Source organism: Salvelinus fontinalis, chromosome 2 (genome assembly GCF_029448725.1).
Source record: "Salvelinus fontinalis isolate EN_2023a chromosome 2, ASM2944872v1, whole genome shotgun sequence".
NCBI classification, from domain to species: Eukaryota; Metazoa; Chordata; class Actinopteri; order Salmoniformes; family Salmonidae; genus Salvelinus; species Salvelinus fontinalis.
In genome coordinates this window covers 76,211,237-76,231,605 of record NC_074666.1, presented here as the reverse complement: position 1 = coordinate 76,231,605, position 20,369 = coordinate 76,211,237, and the positions used below count along the sequence as shown (strand labels likewise).

Below are 20,369 nucleotides of genomic sequence, written 5' to 3'. Positions count from 1 at the left end.
CTGCTCTTAAATGCAAGTAAAACTAAATGCATGCTCTTCAACCGATCGCTGCCCGCACGTACAGCATCACTACTCTGGATGGTTCTGACCTAGAATACGTGAGAACCCAAAATATGCACTTGTTTTTCTCCAATGTTTGTAAACATTGTAAATGTGAACAAACACCATATAGCCTCACATGGTTAAAACAATAATTTGTGTGTCATGGATGGTTAGTCCTTGCATCCATAGCTGTCTATTAACTCAGTGGTTACATTTCTCCAGGCCCATCCCTCAGCTTTTTACCAAAACAGAAGCGGCGTCCATATTGTTTTATCTGTGGATTTGCCCTTTAAACAGCTGCATATTATCAAGATAGTGTTACCAACAAAAAAGTAAACAATAGGCATATAGCAAATGCAGCATATATCATTCATTTTTCACATGTAAATAGTACTTTTCAGTAGTGCTCAAAGCATGCCATTCCATGAGCTCACCATTTATTTTTCAACTCAAATCAATGAGCCCAAACAAAATCATAAACAGAGTAGGGCTGGCTAATAAATCCTTAGTTTTGGGTTATGCTCAGGTAAAACAATTTGGCTAATCTATACTTCCATATTTCCAAGTCCTATTCTTGAAGATCAAGGGGTATAACATTAGAATAACTGGAATTCTGACTTTGGTTTTTAATGTAAGGATATAATCCTATTATATGGAGTAGAAAGCAATGGGTTAGATTAATAGAAGCCTACATAGCCAACCCTTAAAGTACAATTTAACATCCATACATGACCAGCTATGTAAACTAACATTTATTTATCCTACAATAGATGTGGTTCAATTGGTAACATACATTTGTCTTCCAATGCATTTTATGGGCCAAGTAATCTAAGCACTGAATGTAATCAGAATAAATTACTGAGTTTGGGTAATCCAAAAATTGTTACTGATTATAATTTTGGACAGGTAACTAATTTTGCTGATAGCTACCTTGAGGAAAAATGTATTATGACAGATGTGGTTGTCCCACCTAGCCATTTTAAGACGAATGTACTAAATCACTCTGGATAGGAGCGTCTCCAAAAGGACAAATGTAACATTTCCTTGCACAATGTTGACTTCAAAATCTATTTTCTGATATCTGGGAGGGAACGTAAGGTTAGTAGAGAGCCTCTTTCATTAAGTGAAATGCTTGGTCGACACACAAGTTGCTTTCCTCCAAAATAAAAGTCCTTTATTGATACAAACACCACACTTTCTTATACACGGTTCTGAGAAAATAATCAAATAATCCCAACCACCAAATCTACTTTGACCAGAAATGTGATTGACATTTAAAATGTTTTCCTAGTCATTTCCAAAATTATTTGTTAAAATTAAAACTACAGAAATACATCAACTAAAACATTGAAAAATAAATGTCTACAATTACAAGCAAATACTTCAACAAGCAAGCAGTTCTCCAGGCCCATTGTATTGTAAAAATGAAAATTTAAACAAATCCTCAGCCAAAAACAACTAGTGGTCAACATAGTTAACTTTTTGTGTATGGACAGAAATAAAATCATAGCTGGGGGTAAAAAAAAAAAAGGTGATGTGTCATTCCCTCTTTTTGGGTGGTAGTGATGTGGGGGAGGGGAAATTGGTGGAATGCAAACAAATAAAATAAAAGCGTGAACACTGCCCAAACTGATGAAATAGACCATTTGATTCAGCCGTGGGGAGCTGCCAACTAATAAGTCCAGGTTATTACTTTAAAGTAAAAAAAAAAACCAAATGCACGTAGACATGGAAAAACCATGGATCACAGGACAGCCACCATCGCTTCTTTGGAGAACGCTTGTGACAGGGTTGTGGGGTGGTACTATGGGGCTCAGATGGAGGTATGCCGAGGGCAGATTCAGTCTATCTGTACTGGTAGTTCACAGTGGGGTCTCCCCTGCCGTATCCTACTGGGTTGTGGTATGGAGCTGGATTTGCACCATAGCTCTGGTTGGCTCCTGCCTGTGCGTTGTAATTTGACTGATTTCCATAACCTATGGAAGAGGAAGTTGATTAGTGAAACTCTCGATTAAACAGCTTAGGTTACGGTGTACTTGTGATCCCCTTTGCCGAGAATCCATCTTACCGTCGTAACTGTAGTCTTGGCTGGCAACAGCGCTGCCCGTCACCTGGCTGGGGTAGGCAGTGCTGTAAGGATAAACTTCTGCTCCTGCCTGGTTTTGATTGAAGGTCTTATTGCCTTGCCCATAGCCCTGGCCATACTGGTTATAGGCACTCTGGCCAGGGGTGGTCAGGTAGGCCCCTTGGGCCCCCCCACCAACTCCTGGCGGTCCAGGGAAGGTTGACTTGGCCTCCTTTTTGACAGGGGCTTTGGGAGCTGGAGTAGGGGTGGAGTAGCCTCCATCATTCTGGTAGTATGAACCGTAGGTTCCTGCAGCTGCCACGCCTGTAGTGCTGGCCGCAGGGACTTCAGTAACGGTGCCAGCAGCCGCAGCTCCACCATTTGCTCCACTATTGTAATAATCTAAAAGAAAGAGGCATTAGATTAAGAGGGGGTTTTGTAGAGAGTTCCACTGGTGTCACACCCATGCTTGTGAATATTAATACATTGCATTTTCAAGAAAGTGAAGCATTTCACTAAAATTGTAGTACCACATTGTATGGGATATCACATTTATTTTTTTTTAAAACCATACAAGACTATTTTTACTCCACAATCATAATGCAGAATGTCAAAATCATTCTTGTGCAAGTATCAACAGCGCTGTGGTTCTGTCATGCCTAAAGGTGCCTCACGTGTGAGGTAAATGAGGGGCATTGTGAACATTGTCATTTTCAAAGTAAGACTAGCATGTAACCACCATCATGCATCAATAGCCACAATTGAGCAATTCTGACATTTTAATAAAAAATTGCAAATATTCAAAGCAGCCTTATGATCCATAACAAAATGCAAAAAAAAAACATTGACAATGAGGTGATTGATAATACATTTTCAGACAACAAAATGAAATAAGACCGTTCACATCAGAAGAAAACTTTTTTTTTGTGTGTAGACATTCAAGACAGATGGCCAACAATGGGATCAACTCCCCAGTCTGACCCACTCCAATGTGCATGTCATCACAGTGGGCCATTATCCATCAGCCAACCATAATGCTATGGTCTCAATTCCACTAAGGAAGGCAGTCTATTGGGAAAGTGTGGCTGTGTCTTTTGGCATATCCAGGTGTCCAGGAACGTCCCAGGGTTGGCAGAGGGTATGGAAGGTGACCAAAGGCAACATGCACTCACTGGCCTCCCATCTCTCTAGGTGTTGGGACACGAGTCGTAGCGGGTAAGCAAAGGGACAGTTCTTTCCCGGGGGAGTGATTGGAGTTCATGTTGTGGGAACACTATAGTTTGCTCCTCTTTCTCTACATTTTGTTTTGATTTAAAAGATTGGGATGATCTATGTAGCAAACTCGTGGTAGCCATAGCAGTCTGAGACAAAGTCACCTAAAGAATGAGACAGAGCAGAGAAGGAAAAATGGAATTAGATTGATTTTGTTTTTTGCCATAAAAAGTGGCATGTGTCAATGACTTGGTCAAATTGTTTTCAAACTGCTTTTTTGTTTGTTGGGACTTTTAGATTTCTCTGCTCCTGTCACGCTCAAGAAGGTGTTTCCTCAGAACAGGCTGCTGGTGGGAGGGGGGAGGGTCTTTCACATGGGGGGGGGGGGGGTCAAAGTGATATAGATTGAGTCCTGTGGCTTAACAAAGCAGAGAAATGTAAAATCATAATCAAACCAGGAATAAGAGCACTCAAGTTTCTTCATTGGTAATTTGTTTAGATGACATTCAATGGCATACGCTCCAAAAACAAAAAGATACTTTAATTATAGATTTTTAAAAAACTTTTCCAGGTCTTGTATTGTTGGAAACCTCCAGATGTATGCCACTAACTCTCCACCAAGATGGCTGAGCATGTTGTGCTCTGATCAAACCACACTGAACTTCTGCTCATCTTACAATGTGTGTAGAGTGAGAACCCCTCTTGTAGTGTCCTCATAATAAAGGTGGACATATCAAATAAAAACCAGACTAGGAGTCGCAAGACTATTCCAGGGATTGGAAGATGAGGATAAGGGAAAATCAATACTCACTATAGCCTCCAGAGTTTCCATTGTTCCCATATCCATAACTTCCATAGCCACCTGAGGAGTTAAGCAAACCAACCATTACATTTCTCAGCTGATGTGAGATGTTGCCTACCATTTAATGTTGAAGAACTGTATTTACAGCATAAAGTCAATTCGGGGACAGAATCCACAATAATTGCATGTAGTGCCTTCAGAAAGCACTCACACCCCATGACTTATTCCACATTTTATTGTATTAGAGCCTGAATAACAATTTTATTAAATTTCTGACCTGACAGTCTACACACAATCACCCATAATGACAAAGGTAAAACATGTTCATGGACCCCCCAAAAATATATACATACACACATTTACATAAATATTCACACCCCTGGGTCAATACATGTTAGAATCACCTTTGGCAGCGATTACAGCTGAGAGTCTTTCTGACAGCTGAGAGTCTTTCTGACAGCTGAGAGTCTTTCTGACAGCTGAGAGTCTTTCTGACAGCTGAGAGTCTTTCTGACAGCTGAGAGTCTTTCTGACAGCTGAGTCTTTCTGACAGCTGAGAGTCTTTCTGACAGCTGAGAGTCTTTCTGACAGCTGAGAGTCTTTCTGACAGCTGAGAGTCTTTCTGACAGCTGAGAGTCTTTCTGACAGCTGAGAGTCTTTCTGACAGCTGAGAGTCTTTCTGGGTAAGTCTAAGAGTTTTACACACCTGGATTGTACAATATTTGCATATTAAAAAATATATATATATTCAAGCTCTGTCAAGTTTATTGTTGGTCATTTGTTAGTCATTGCTAGACAGCAATTTTTAAATCTTGCCAAAGATTTAAAAGCTGATTTAAGTCAAATCTGTAACTATGCAACTCCGGAACATTATGTCTTCTTGATAAGCAACTCCTGTGTATAGCTGGCCTTGTGTGTTAGGTTATTGTTCTGCTATCGTCTCCCACTGCCTGACGGAAAGAAGTCAACCAGGTTTCTCTAGGATTTTGTCTGTGCTTAGCTCCACTCAGTTTCTTTTTTTATCCTGAAAAACCCAGTTCTTAAAGATTACAAGAATATCCATAACATGATGCAGCCACCACTATGCTTGAAAATATGGAGTGTTACTCTATTGGATTTGCCCCAAACATAACACACTGTATTCAGGACAAAGTTAATTGCTTTGCCACATTTTTTGCAGTATTAGTTTAGTGCCTTGTTGCAAACAGGATGCATGTTTTGGAATATTTTTTGCTCTGTACAGGCTTCCTTTTCGCTGTCAATTAGGTTAGTGTTGTGGAGTAACTACAATGTTGATCCATCCTCAGTTACTCCTATCACAGCCATTAAACTCTGTACCTGTTTTAAAGTTACCATTGGCCTCTGAAATCCCTGAGCGGTTTCCCTCCTCTCTGGCAACTGAGTTGGGAAGGACGCCTGTATCTTTGTAGTGACACGCCATCCAAAGTGTAATTAACAACTTCACCATGCTCAAAAAGACATTCAGCATCTGCTTTAAAAACAATCCATCTACCAACAGGTACCCTTCTTTGAGAGTCATTGGAAAACCTCCCTGGTCTTTGTGGTTGAATCTGTGTTTGAAATTCACTGCTCGACTTAGGAACCTAACAAATAATTGCATGTGCGGGGGGTACAGAGATGGGGTAGTTAATCAAACATTTTACATTGGGGTAATGTGTTAGCCAGTGACAAAAAATAAATTTTTATCAATTTTAAATTCAGGCAGTAACAAAACGTGGAGAAAGTAAAAGGGTGTGAATACTTTGAGGGCACCGTAGGTAGCATATAGCTCTGTTTTACCTTGACCATAGCTGCCACCATTATTGAACCCTCGGCCCCTCCCCCTGCCACGCCCTCTACCTCTGCCCCTGGGAGTGGCTGCCGGGTCACCAGTCGGGTCACCCATCATGCCAAACCCATGCTGTTGGAGAAAACACGAGGACTAAATTGAAAGACAGTTCAGCAGCAACCATCATTACTCAGTTAATTTATTTTACAAACAATAGCAAGCAAAGATATACAGTAAGGCAGAGGGAATCTTACCATTGGGAGTTTCTTCTTCTTGGCTGCCTCAGTCACAGAGCCCTCTGGGAAGAGTTTGTCCAGGGCTGCCAAGGCAGCATAGGCCTTGGCCACCTTCTTATTGGAGCCAGTCCCTTGGAACTTCTGTTCATCTATCTCCACCTGGAACAGGAGGAAAGACAGGTCAATACATAGACTCAGGCAAGAACAGGATAAAGCATGGGACCAAGAATGTGTCAAAGCCAAGCTCATGTTGTTATTGTCAATGTTTAAAAGGACAAGTTAACTTTATTTGAACCAAATTTGAGATTTAAATTGTATGTTGCTATAGAAGTGTCCAGACACCGTTTTGAGAAATGTACCTCACCAATATACTTCCTTGTTGCTCGTTCTGCAGTATGGGAGCCACAGATAAACATGAACAAAACTCCAAAAACACCCAAATGTAATGTTAAAAACGACAAAGCTCTCAGTATAGTGATGCAGGTGTAAATTTTCAAAACCAAGTCAAATAAATGAAAAAAATTAAAAAAATTGACACCTCTATAAAATTGACATGAAATTGAGATTTGGTGCAAATAAAGTAAACTTCTCCAATCATTGAAGCAGCTGGATATGAATGGCTTGATTCTAAAGGCATCAGTCTGGTTGCAGTGTGGATGGGCACTTCTTCCACTCCTGAGACACTAACCTCCATGACGAAGCGTTTGTCGTGGCTGCCTCCGGTCTCTGAGATGAGCTCATACTTGAGGCCGCGCCGCTTCTCATTTAGCTCCATCACAGGGTTCTTCCCATGTTTGGTCAGGATTGGTCCCTGTTGACGAGCACTCTTAAGACAAAGAGAGACAGACATTTCTCTGTAAACAAGACCAATACAAGGAACTGGAGTCAAAACCGAGCCTAGTGTCCAAAAACAGTGTTTTGAGTTCTACTCAGAGACCCATACCTCTGCACCGTCTGTGGCCTCCACACTGTCCGCCCCTGTGGCTGCGGTGTCCATCGCGATGGGAGTGATGCAGGGTTTCACCTCCTCCACAATGGCCGTTGCCACCTCAGTCTTCACTGGCTCAGCAGTCTTCAGCTCCACACCTGTGGGGAGGCCCATGTCCTGGAGGACCTATGATTGGGCCAGGCAAAAGATTGGAAAGGAAAATATGTGAAGCGCAGCAGACAATAGTTACAATCTTCAGATTTCATGACAACACACCAAACGCTTAGAACATCTACACCATTTACCCCATACACCCACTCACCTTGACAGCAACGTGAAGCTTGGCAGTGCGTTTGGATGGGCCTGAGGCTTCAAAGCTCTTGCCGTCCACCTCCACAGCCATGGTGAAGACTGGTACGTGCACCGGGCCAGTTTGGGAGAGGAGTTTATACTGCAGGCCAGGCTTCAGCTGGTTCAGCCTCATCAGAGCATTCATGGCCTGGGGAGGCTCCGACTTCTCATCTGGGGCTAGTGAAGATTAGGATTAAAAAACACTGCCACTTAATAAATTGTTTTGATCCAGCCAAGGGTGAAATGAAAAAGAGTAGCCGAATTTGCATGCTAACACTGAAGAACTGCGCTGAACAGGAAGAACTAAGCAACACCTACATTTCTTTTGCAGCTTCTTTTTTTTCTTGTTTGGGCTTTTGTCCTCCCCTCCTTCCTCTTCCTCGATAGGCCTCTTCATTGGTGGGGCGTAGGTTGTACTGGGGGGGATTTGGACTGCAACAAAAACACAGGGACTGCTGAGCCTTTCCAAAAAATGGACACAAAGTTGTATGCACACGTCTGCAGCCTGGCTTACCTGTATAGTCAATGGGGGTCTCGCTCCTGGGTTTCCGGGGCATTTTGGAGGGAAGGGGGTCCATCCCTAGCACTTTGTGAAGCTGTCCGAAGGCAGACAGCCTTAAGGCATGCTGAAAACAGATGAACAGGTGGTGATTTTTTACATTCACTACAGCCACCATAATCACACCATGTCGTTGGTGTAGATAAAAAAAAAGACAAAAAAAAAAAAGAGAACACTTTCACCCCCTTTTCTCCCCAATTTTGTGGTATCCAATTGGTAGTTAATCTTGTCTCATCGTAGCAACTCCAGGATGGACTCGTCCTCCAAAACACGACCAACCAAGCTGCACTGCTTCTTGACACAATGCCTGCTTAACCCGGAAGCCAGCCACACCAATGTGTTGGAGGAAACACCGCACACCTGGCGATGTGCATGCGGCTGGCGACGTGCATGTGCGCACCCGGCTCGCCACAGGAGTCGAGTCGCTAAAGCGCGATGGGACAAGGACATCCCTGCCGGCCAAACCCTCCCCTAACCCAGACGTGACTCACCTGGGCACTCTGTGTGAGGTCCTCCCTCTGCTGGAGGTCCAGGTGACCAATAGCATCTGTCAGCTCCTTCTCACATGGATCACAGATTCCAGCACCATCTAAAAACAAACAGGCAAATTCTTACATATTTTGGCTTGTGATGTGGAATTACTACATTAAGCAGAGGTGGGAGGACATGTCCTCTCCACTCTTTGAGACTACTCACCAGCCATGAGGATTCCAGAAGCCAGACACTCCAAAACTCTTCGCAGAGCCTCACCTGCTCCCATTGGCCGGTTCCCTGTGCCAATTGCCTTTTCACACAGCAGCTCTATTGGCTAGAGGGGGTGAAGGGAAGAAATGTTAATGTTTGTATTTTGTCCAGACATTTGGCAAATTGGATAAAACGGCTGTAAATAAGAAACTGTTGCAGTTTGATATACTAAGCCCCTTAAATAAATTCCCATCTTACACATCAAACCTGACCACTGTAATTAGAATGACATTTCTCAAACCAAATGTCAGGAGTCAGGGGGCATTCGAAAGAACCAGCTGGCAGAAAATGCTGCTGGTGACTCACCCATCCATGCAGTGGGGCCCAAGTGGGGACGCGGGAGCACAGGTCCCTCAGGATGCGGATGACGATGACGCAGGACCTCAGCCCATTGGCCCTGGCCTGGAGACACAAGCAGGGAGGGGGTGGAGGGAGAGGGAGCCTTAGTCAAACAAGAACTCACAAAAACCACGAAGCAGCAGCTACATCAAAAAGCCACACAGACTAACGGCTCTGCTTTGTCATTATTGTGGTACAGTGTGGGAAAAGTGCAGCATGAATCTGATATTTGTTCTGTCTGCAGATGTGGTTATTGAATTTAATAGACAACTCCATTTGTGTGAAGTAAAAAGCAGATTTGATCAGTGGTACTGTAATAGGTATGACAGGGTGGTAATTGTTGAGCAATTGTGCTTCTTGCAGCTCCGTATCAAATGTCAACTTGTGATTCTGTTAAATGATTAGAGGGAGAAGGGGAGTCAATGTAAAGCCAAATGCTGACATGGAAAAATGTAGGACAATGACAGTATTTATAATGTGCTTAGTTTAATGAGAGGTGATACAATAACCTTTAGAGCTACTGCAGGGTATGTGGTATACCGGGGGCCTCATTTATAACCATTGTGTGAATTTAACAGTAAATATTTGCGCCATTTCTGAAAAGACTGCACACGGACAAAAGAGTTTTATAAAAACTTGGTGCCATTTTCCCCATTAGAAATCAGACCAGTCATAAAAATGTTAAAGTGTGCACGTTAACGAGCAGGATATATCCAGCTGAAAAACGCACACATTTCACATTTTATGGCGACAATAAATGCGCTTATTTGCTGTATACTAGAATTGGAATTAGGCAAAGACAGTATCTAAATAGCAATGGCGACTTGATCAAATGTCTTGTGTTGGCAGAATGTTTTCTTTTGTAGTGACATTTGCTGTATCTGACTGTTTCTGAAAGCCAAAATCAATTGCAAATTGTTGTGGACCTGTAAACAGATCGTTGAATGCAATAATGTTTTGCATTGACTTTCTCCCCACAAACCTAAATATGTAACAATGTCCACAAGTTCTGAAACACCTACTCTGAAAAAAAAAAAAAAATCTAATTGGCCCAATTAAATGAGATGTGACATGGCAATTTATTATATGGCTACTTCAGGAATATGAACTCAACCGTCTTAACATGGCCAGAAATGTTGAGGAATATATTATGCAATGGTTGTTGTAGTACTATGTATTTAGCTTCTAAATGAAATGTCTACTGGAGAAATTTGACATTACGGTATTCAGACATAGGCCAAGCCTACAAACGTCAATGGAAAGGTGAACAGTCTGTTCTACTGTTAAACGGTGTTTTGGAATGGATCACAGAGCAAAATACTTGAAATAGCTTATTTACTACTGTGACGTAAGTCAAAGGATATGAGCGATGGGAAGAATGGTAGCCTATAATAACTTGTAGGCCTATAGACCATTTTGCAAGTAGCCTATGAAATCACGAGTCAGAAAAGGTGAAGAATTTATTCTGCAATGATCATGTAAGTGAAATAGGATTTTATTTTAGAAAGCAAAGAAAATACAAACGTTTTGCTCTTCTCACTAATGGTAGATTTTGGCATTATTTTTTTAGCTAGGCCACCTGTTTGTTATGAGTCATATTCCCCATTAGCACAAGGCTACCACTTTCACCTTGCAATGTAATACTTCACCCACTAGAAACTGTGCTTATGCATGGTCTGAAGTTCGTGGAAGGAGAGTATTTTTAATGTTAACTTTGGTGCACACATATTTTGTGCATAAGCAACGTTTATAAAATGAGGCCCCAGAAGACAGACTAGTGAATGTACATTTTCTAACTAAGGTGCAATATTCCTTTTTTGTGGCACACAGAAAGCTGAAACAGCCAGAGCATGGGGGATTGGAGCCTACACTCTACAAGAACAGGCTGCAGAGATGGTGTGCTTACAGTTAAGAGCGAGAGATGACAGTTCACTATGATGACTAAGAATCAACATAGTCCACAATGAGGAATCAACCTCAACACAATATGATGGTACAGAAAAGGGTTGTCGATTGATAATATTTGAGAAATATTGCACCCGAGTGTAGCAAGTTAGTTCCACATCTCTGATCAAAATTAAGCAGTGGTTTAAGACAATGGTTGCTTTGAGGGGATTGTTGAACGTCCTTTCTAAAAGCAGCATTGAACATTTTCAATGACACTGCAATCAAACCTGTTAAGTCAGCAGAGCATCTCTACAAGGTAATGACAAAGGTTTCCTTGGAAACGCTATAAAAACCACAGAGTAAGAAGTCTACTACAGGTGATAGATACACTTCGAAAGGACATTTAAAAACAAAAACACAGAAAAGAAACGACCAAAGAAAGAAACTGCGTCAAATGTAGAAAAAACTGAACTACTTTAAGACAAATAAAGACAAGATGCAAACCTGGAACCACTTGGCGTGGCGAAGAGACGCCAAGGCAGTAAGGCATTTCTGCCTGTCCAGAACATCCGGGGGATCGTTGACTGATAGCGTTTCTATTGGCGGGTGGAATAAGAAGACAAGGTACAGTTTGACCAAGGGGGGTTCTGTCACACGGCCAGGGGGAGTAGGCAGCTTTCCCAAACCATAGGCAGGACGGGGAAGGGGAGGGGGACCCCCCCACCTGGAGAACTTAATGGTCTGAACCTCTCAGTGAAACTGCAATTACACTAAAGATATGTAACTTCAACCCACTTCAGAAACTGCTGTTAAGTGGGTGATTTCTTAAGATCACTCCCAGTAGGCCTATATGGAGAAAAATGTGTATGGATTTAAGGTTACAGTGGGAGTGAATTATCAAAAGGGAAGTTGTCTCCGTTATGTTAACTCAATGTCAACTTGTATACCTCAGCCCAGTTATGAAGTCAGTGCTTTGCTATAACAATGAGAGGTAGAGCCCCTCCCCTTCACCCCTATACTGGGTGTTCTGCTTAGCCCCTTCCGAGACAGAGAGCGTCCAGTTGGTCAAAGGTCCAGCGTCCCTAAAAATTGACAAACTAGAAGGCTTGACAGAGAGAATCAGATGCACAAAATTATCAAAACAAGTCCACACTGCAGCAAAACTGATGGCCTTCAAGAGCCAAACTGGGCTTCAATGTTGACACAGTTATAGATAAGGCAAGGTTGATACATCCAACTTCCTGTTCAGAACGTCTGAGGGGAACATGGGCCGCCACCGACTAGTACCCTTTCCCATAATATACAGTGCCCTCCGTAATTGGGAAAGTGAAGCATTTTGTCTTCTTTTGACTCTATACTCCAAACGTTTGGATTTGAAATCCAACAATGACTACGAGGTTAAAGTGCAGACCATCAGCTTGTCTTTGAGGACATCTATACCGGGTGAACCGTTTAGAAATTACACCACTTTTAGTACAAATTGACTTGTGTATAAAAGTTGTTCCATGTTTAGTATTTGGTCCCATATTCATAGCACGCAATGACTACATAAAGCTTGTGACTCGACATTTGTTGGATGCATTTTCTGTTTGTTTTGGTTGTGTTTGATTATTTTGTGCCCAATAGAAATTTATGGTAAATAATGTATCCTGTCGTTTCGGAGTAACCTTTATTATAAATAAGAATACATTTCTAACACTTCTACATTAATGTGGATGCTACCATAATTATGGATCATCCTGAATGAATAGTGAATGATGAGTGAAAAAGTTAGACGCACAAATATATCCCCAAGACATGCAAACCTCTCCCAATTACAATAACAGGGGAGGTTAGTATTTTGGGGTGGTATGGTATTTGTGCATCTAACTTCCTCAAATAATTAGAGCCAACACTAAAAAAAATATATTAAAAAATGCTTCACTGTGCCAATAATTACAGAGGGCACTGCAGGTATTTCTTGCATTTATTATTGAACTTATGACTCCCTCTGCTTCGGACAAACCCCCATGGATTGGATTTACAAAGACTGCGATCACAGTTGTTCCCTGATTTTGACTTTGACTGGGAGAAGTGACATTCAGCCATGCAGAGTCAAAGAGCCCCTGGCGTTATCTGTAACCCGTGTCCTCCCTGCTGATGAACATCAGTCAATAGCCCACTGCTGGGTCTAGTAACCAGAACACTTGACAACACTTTGCAACTCATTTTTGCTGCAATGCAAACCGTTCATCAGTGTTCAGTATAAAACATGCAAACAAAGTGGTGTTTGTTTTTTTGTTATTCTCAGTAAGCCTTCATATAGTTAATGTCTGGACTCCATAGGGAATAGAAAACCTTTTTCAGTCAGTAACTAGCCTTTCTATACTGTGTATTGGGCCATCAAAAATGTACATCACATTACATGGAACTACGAGAGTCTAAAGAGCTATAAACATAGCATGGTTTCATTACATGACAGTTCCCTCATATCCCCTAGCTCCATTGAAGGCCCAATAAACAATATCTGTCTAGACTGGCTGCCTGCCTGTTTAGTCTCCCTGCCTAAGGGGGCGCTAGTGAACTGTCTGCCCCTGTGTGGCAGCCTACCTCCGGCAGCCTGTTTCTCCACCTCCTCGCGGACCAGAGGGGACGTCATGTTGATAGTCAGGGTCAGGGGAGGCTCCTTGGTGCTCTTGATTACGATGGTGGCTTCACGGATGACCTGAGTGACCTCATACTTGTCCTCTGTGATGGTCTGCCAGGTAGAACAGGAGGAATTGTTAATAAAATAGCCATGTAGTAGCTATCCCACCAAGCAGTCAAGGTCATGTACCCCCAAGCATAAAAAAACCCGATTTGCTACTGAATTCAGTTGTGACTATTCCTCTCAAATGAATGCATCACCCCACAACTGAAATGATGCAGGAGAGTATATTCTCAAAAGAACAAATTCAACTTCACAAAGCCAAATCTGAATATGAAGACACAGAAAACACCAGAAGGTGAATGGACTCACCTTGAGTTGCACAGCCAGGTTGTCTGCCACGTTCTTCAGCAGGGTGATGGTGGGTTTGTCCTTACACAGAAGGACCAGCTCCAGGTCCAGGTCCCCCTTCAGCAGCAAGCCCTTGGCCACCAGGCCCACCCTCATCACCCCACGCAGGGACCGTGTGGCCTGTTCCGACGCCTTGGGTTCACTGGCAGAGGAGACATGGGTACCCAGGTCAATAACTTTTGAAGCTGAAAGTGATGCTGCCTTCACCAACACTCCAGCCTTGACAGTGCAAAAAGTATTTCTACGCAACTGACATTTTGTACACCATGCACCATTTTGAATACAATTTCCCACTCACTTACCTTTCTTTATCGGACTCGGTTCCGTCTGGTGCAGACTTGACCACCTTTTCCTGCTCATCCAGCCAGTCGGAGACAGCCTTGAGGGCGCGCTCCGTGTGGGACACCATGTTCTGCACACCCTCCAGCTCCTCCTGTGTGGGGTACACAGCGGAGTGCTTGGCCATCACGTGGCGGTCGTCGTTCATGAAGATACGCATGGAGCGGTGGCGCAGGGGAGGAGGCTGGATGGGAAAAGATTAGTTATTTTAAGGAATTGACTTCAGCAGGTCACAAGTGTAGTCAGTAAGTGGCTTTGATAGGAAGAAACAGTAATATTGTGATAACCTTCACCCCACTGTAATTCTCAATACAGTAATTTCACTTAGTCAGCTTTCACTGTCCTTACATAATCATCCATGGACTACTGCTGGGTGAGAGTCATGTACAATTAGGAGTGCAATCAAATGCAAGCAGGAGCATGTGTTTGAAATGCCCAGGGCAGTTTTGACTGGCAGCAACCTGAATTACCCTTACAATGGACATTTGTAGGAATGGATTTTTTTATCTGTCTACTTGTATGCCACGTCATTGTTAACTTACAAATAATCTTCTCAATCAATTATGTCAGACAAATACAGTTGATTGCTTGCAGAGCCAAATTATTATAGTGGTGAGGCTATTAAAATGTAAGCGCTCCATGTTCACTACCAAATAGAAAGTGTTTACACAAAATAGCCTTCCTAAAAATTTGTGTATAAGAAAAGAGGTACCATAGTTGCTTTGGAGTCTTCGATCCTGTGTATATGGCAGTGATACAAGAACAGGTCCTTCCTGAGAGAACACCAACACTGCTGCTTGGTTCTGCTGAGAACAAAAGGGACATGCTTAAAATGAGCAAAGCAATAAAAGGATGCCAGATTCCCTTAGAGTAGCAGATGCCATTTTTTTTGCTAATATAAAAACATGGTATTTAAGGGTAACAGAACATAGGGATTTCTTTGAACAGACCTAAGGATGCACCTCCCTAAAGTGGAGGGTGGCTTTGCATGACAAGGGAAAATCCATGCTAACGGAATTACACAGACTCCAATTTTTCACTTTAAAATGTATACCAAACAAACCATTGATTTATATATTTAACAAACCAACAACTATGCACATTGACTGCTTTAAACAATTTAAACAGGAGTCTCAGCATAATTCAGATACCACGGAATTACCCATAGGCTAAGTGTGAAGAAACAGCAGTAACAAGGGTGTTCCTACTCTAGCCTGTTGCAAACCGGGGTTGTGTTCAGTAGGCACGGAATGGGGGAGGGGAAAAAAACAGGACTCAGAGCATCGTTATTGGACAAGGTTGCGCTCAAACTTTTCTCCTGTTTTGAGCTTCACTGTATAAAACCCAGCGCCAAAAGTGATCTGATATCCCCATTGTTGATTTAAAAAAATGGCCAGCTCCATCATTGTAGGCCTACAGATAATGAGCAGGACACCGGTCACATTCTTCCTCCCAAAATTAAAAGATGGGAGAAGTTGGACCAGGGCCGAAGCAGTGCCAGAACACAACTGTAGCACAATCCTTGGGGGAACCAACAGTATCTACTTTCAAAACACTGATTCAATCAGTTTGATTATGAATCAGTCCTGCAGGAGCAGATGCCAGATATTAGTGACTAAAACGTAGCTCTACCAAGGAAGATTAATTGGGCTACTGCCCCTATATACCAGTATGACTTCGAAAGCAATAACGACCTAAAAAACATTGTTCTTCAGTTATCCGCGAGTTTGAAATTAACATTTCAGAACCAGTGTACAGTTCTGAATGATGAGGCAAAGGGTATCAGTTACCAGACAGACCTGCTGTACATGCACAGTCCTAAAGCCAAAATGTATTTAACACATGAGCACACTGCAGTTAAAATCTATGAACGGTTCATTGCAGTTGAGTCGCTCAGTTCTGACAGTAAACCTGGCTGAGAAGTCATCCAAGGTACACAACCAAACGGATAATTTCTATCATGTGTCAAATCCCTCCATTCGGGAAACTAGCATTGTAATGGCGGCGATATGTGAATGCTTCCATACAGCCGTTACGCCTTAGCTAGTGTAAAACGGCAGGAGCAATTTTTCAACTAACATTTACAAAGTGATAACTTGCCCAATTCACCAAAGTCTCCAAACCTATCGCTAGTTGCAGAAGAAACATTTGAATTTAGAAAATGCACCGTTATTAAATTACATACATTTTTCCTCAGAGGTATAACAATGTATATGCCGCCATCTTAGAGTATTTGTCTCTCATTGTTCAGACGGGTGGGTGTCCAAAGTTCTGCACGTCGTGTGAGCAAAGCAGAAATAAAGCGTCACTTTAATGACACTCGCCTGTTTTGCTCAATGAGAGAAGACAAAGATACTCTAACATGGCGGCATATACATTGTCGGATTATCTCATGGAGCAACAATGGATCTCAATTTAAAGAACATTTCCCAAATTTAAACGTTCCCCCTACAACTAACAATGGGAGTAGAGACGACAACAATACTGAGAAGTGACTGGTTTGGATTTCTCCCTGACCAAAATGGCTGCCATTATCAGTACTATTCTGGCACGTTGAAGGTTTATGACATAGATACTATTACATTACCAGAGGGGCTATGGCATCCAGGCTCGATAGCTAGCTAACTACATGACTAGCTGCGGAAAAAAACATTGCCGTGGCTCTACCAACCCAGGGCCTAGCCAAGTACCTTAAATCCACGAGGATGGAGAACAAGCCACACCTTTTTGGGGGGGTGGCTTGTTGTTTTGTAGTTATCTATTCAATGCCATTATAGTATCCATTGACTTAGGACTCAAATTGCAGTTCCTATGCCTTCCACTAGATGTCAACAGTCTTTAGAAATTGTTTCAGGCCTGTATTCTGAAAAATTAGGAAGAGCAGTCTGAATGAGTGGACCCTAAAGTGTCACAGAGCTTTTTCATGCGCGCGACCGAGAGAGTACCTTTCTTGTTTACCTTTTATATTGACGTTATTGTCCGGGTGAAATATTATAGATTGTTTAGGCTAAAAACAACCTGAGGAATGAATATAAACATCGTTTGACATGTTTCATTGAACTTTACAGATACAATTTGGATTTTTTGTCTGCGTTTAAGCATGTGGATTACTGAAGAAAACGCGCAAACAAAACGGAGGTGTTTGGATATAAAGAGACTTTATCGAACAAAAGGAACATTTATTGAGTAAATTAATGTCTGCTGAGTGCAACCATATGAAGATCATCAAAGGTAAGGGATTCATTTTATCTCCATATCTGACTTGTGTGGCTGGTTACTGTTTGTAATGATTTGTCTGCTGGGCTATGTTCTCAAATAATCGTACGGTATGCTTTTGCCGTAAAGCATTTTTAAATCTGACACCGTGGTTGGATTCACAAGAAATTAATCTTTAAACCTATGTAAAATATGTTTTGTTTTCTGAATTTTTACAATGAGTATTTCTGTATTTGAATTTGGTGGCCAGCAGTTTCACTGGCTGTTGAAGAGGTGGAACGCTAACGTCTCACGTACCCAAGAGAGGTTAACCTGTTGAGGACAGAGGGCGCTGTTTTCACTTTGGGGAAAAATCGTGCCCAATTTAAACGGCCTCGTACTCAATTCTTGCTCGTACAATATGCATATTATTATTACTATTGGATAGAAAACACTCTAGTTTCTAGGCTCTGTCGCAGCCGGCCGCGACCGGGAGGTCCGTGGGGCGACGCACAATTGGGCTAGCGTCGTCCGGGTTAGGGAGGGTTTGGCCGGTAGGGATTTTCTTGTCTCATCGCGCTCCAGCGACTCCTGTGGCGGGCTGGGCGCAGTGCGCGCTAACCAAGGGGGCCAGGTGCACGGTGTTTCCTCCGACACATTGGTGCGGCTGGCTTCCGGGTTGGAGGCGCGCTGTGTTAAAGAAGCAGTGTGGCTTGGTTGGGTTGTGCCTCGGAGGACGCATCGCTTTCGACCTTTGTCTCTCCTGAGCCCGTACGGGAGTTGTAGCGATGAGACAAGATCGTAATTACTAGTGATTGGATACCACGAAAATTGGGGAGAAAGGGGGATAAAATTTATAAAATAATAATAAAATTGGAAATATTGGCTGGATTCACAAGATGTTTGTCTTTCATTTGCTATACACCATCGATTTTCCAGAAATGTTTTATGATGAGTATTTAGGTATTTGACGTTGGTGTCTGTAATTACTCTGGCTGCTTCGGTCCTATTTGTGACGATAGCTGTGATGGTAGCTGCAATGTAAAACTGATTTATACCTCAAACATGCACATTTTTCAAACAAAACATGTTATAAGACTGTCATCTGATGAAGTTGTTTCTTGGTTAGTTCTTGGTTAGTTAGGTTGGCTTTGTGCATGCTACCTGTGCTGTGAAAAACGTCTGTCCTTTTTTGTATTTGGTGGTGAGCTAACATAAATATTTGTGGTGTTTTCACTGTAAAACATTAACATTTAAAAAATCGGACATGTTGACTGGATTCACAAGATGTGCATTTTTCATTTGCTGTATTGGACTTGTTAATGTGTGAAAGTTAAATATTTCAAAAAAATATCTTTTCAATTTCGCGCTCTGCCTTTTCAGTGGAATGTGGGAGGAGTTCCGCTAGCGGAACGCCGGAGCCAGACAGGTTAAACACACCTCAACCCTGGGATGATAACTGGTTGTACACCAAATTGTCCCATTATCCCAACTGTTACACCAAGAAGACTGAAAGACTGCTTGATTTTAAGTAAACAGATGTTTGTTCTAATGCTAGTTAACAGTAGCCATTATGGAATGGCATGTCATTTGAACAACAAAAGGAGCCAATTGGCTGACACTGATATTCCAAAATGGCTGCTGTGGCTTATGCTTCCTGGGGAGGAAAATGTCAGTTTTCCTGAAAAACTACCAGTTGATCAATGCGACAATTCAGCATATAGAGCAATATTTTGCATGGGCTCTGTGGTGTATTTATCTACACAGGAACGCTGTCTGACCCCAGTCAGTGTTGCTGTAAGCAAGTGGGTAGGATCGGCTGGCTAAGAGAATCCTTCCAGCCGCCATTTTAATTTCAAGCCTTAATTCAGTGCGCCAGTCTGGAATATGCCCCCTGCACTAGTCACACCACGATTAGACTGCTAACTATGTGGGTATAGATAGATAGTTAAATATAAAATGCCATGTGATCGCCATGATATTGTGATAACATTTTATGAGATTAACGTCAGCTAGCGTGGCTAGCCCAAGATGGTCGTGTCCTCGCATTGTAGCCAACGTTGACTAGCCATAGCTATATAAGCAATAATATATAACAATGGACAAAATCATGCATTTGCTTTCAATTCCTATTCGCGTAACTTATTTTTTTCTCCATAGTTTAACGTTAGGTAGCTAGCATGGTGCCTTACGACGTGCTGCCTTGCTTGTGGTTCGCGCTGAGGGAGCGTTCTGAACAAAGAGGGCTGCTGCTAGGCTAATGTTAGCTTGCGAGACGTAATTTGTACAACGGCAAATGAGTGTCACCGGTAATATAGTTGCTTAATTCGTGTTCATAGGGACAGTGGTAATCATTAAATCAATCTGAATAGTATGTGCATCGTTATAAAACACACCAAATAAAACATCCTTCTAGACTTACCAATTCAGCGACGCTCCAACTCTCCTCGCTGAGGAGCAGAAATGACTACACACACCTGAACAGCAAATTCTGAAAGCTAATTGGGCGAAAGTAGCATGTGACCAAAGAAATAGCCAATCCCGTTTCACCTTTCGATGTCTAGTCTGAAACGTAAAGTACTAGCTAGCTAGTTCACGAGTCAATATCGTACTGTGGGATAATCACCAGCCAATTTCCCAAAATTACATAGATACTATAAAACATTATTTAATGATTAACTCTATACACCATGCCCTGTTTATCCAGGATACAAAATAGTTATAATTTGATATCTGGGGATTCCATTAACGCATGTGACTGAACACACACATTTCAGACAGAAGATGTGGTGGATTTAAACAATAAGGCCCGAGGAGGTGTGGTATATGGCCAATATACCATGG

General features: G+C 42.2%; 1 protein-coding gene across 3 annotated transcripts; it reads right to left on the bottom strand.

The window, feature by feature from the left end:
• Positions 1-1,190: 1,190 nt before the first annotated feature.
• On the bottom strand, positions 1,191-20,045 carry LOC129826389 (interleukin enhancer-binding factor 3 homolog). 3 transcript variants are annotated; one of them, XM_055887089.1, is made up of 19 exons: positions 19,948-20,045; positions 15,043-15,133; positions 14,294-14,514; positions 13,953-14,133; positions 13,544-13,691; positions 11,459-11,550; positions 9,035-9,130; positions 8,681-8,792; positions 8,476-8,573; positions 7,940-8,051; positions 7,744-7,857; positions 7,397-7,602; positions 7,090-7,260; positions 6,835-6,972; positions 6,165-6,305; positions 5,922-6,042; positions 4,131-4,181; positions 2,111-2,509; positions 1,191-2,018 (listed from the first exon to the last, which is right to left on the bottom strand). In XM_055887089.1, exons 2-19 carry the CDS (start codon positions 15,043-15,045, stop codon positions 1,888-1,890), a joined length of 2,535 nt encoding a protein of 844 aa, XP_055743064.1. In that variant the 5' UTR covers positions 15,046-15,133; positions 19,948-20,045; the 3' UTR covers positions 1,191-1,887. The 3 variants fall into 3 exon arrangements, with proteins under 3 accessions (XP_055743064.1, XP_055743055.1, XP_055743072.1); XM_055887080.1 differs by having other exon boundaries at positions 15,043-15,136; positions 19,948-20,032; XM_055887097.1 differs by lacking the exons at positions 1,191-2,018; positions 2,111-2,509 and adding an exon at positions 2,629-3,483 and having other exon boundaries at positions 15,043-15,136; positions 19,948-20,032.
• Positions 20,046-20,369: the final 324 nt, after the last annotated feature.

What these genes read in the sequence shown, in the direction of transcription:
- LOC129826389 (XM_055887089.1), bottom strand. An exon ending in ACCGAGTCCGATAAAGAAAG is followed by an intron (nt 14,134 to 14,293) that starts GTAAGTGAGTGG and finishes CTCCTCTGCCAG; the next exon opens with TGAACCCAAGGCGTCGGAAC. An exon ending in AGAAGAAGAAACTCCCAATG is followed by an intron (nt 6,043 to 6,164) that starts GTAAGATTCCCT and finishes TTTCTCCAACAG; the next exon opens with CATGGGTTTGGCATGATGGG.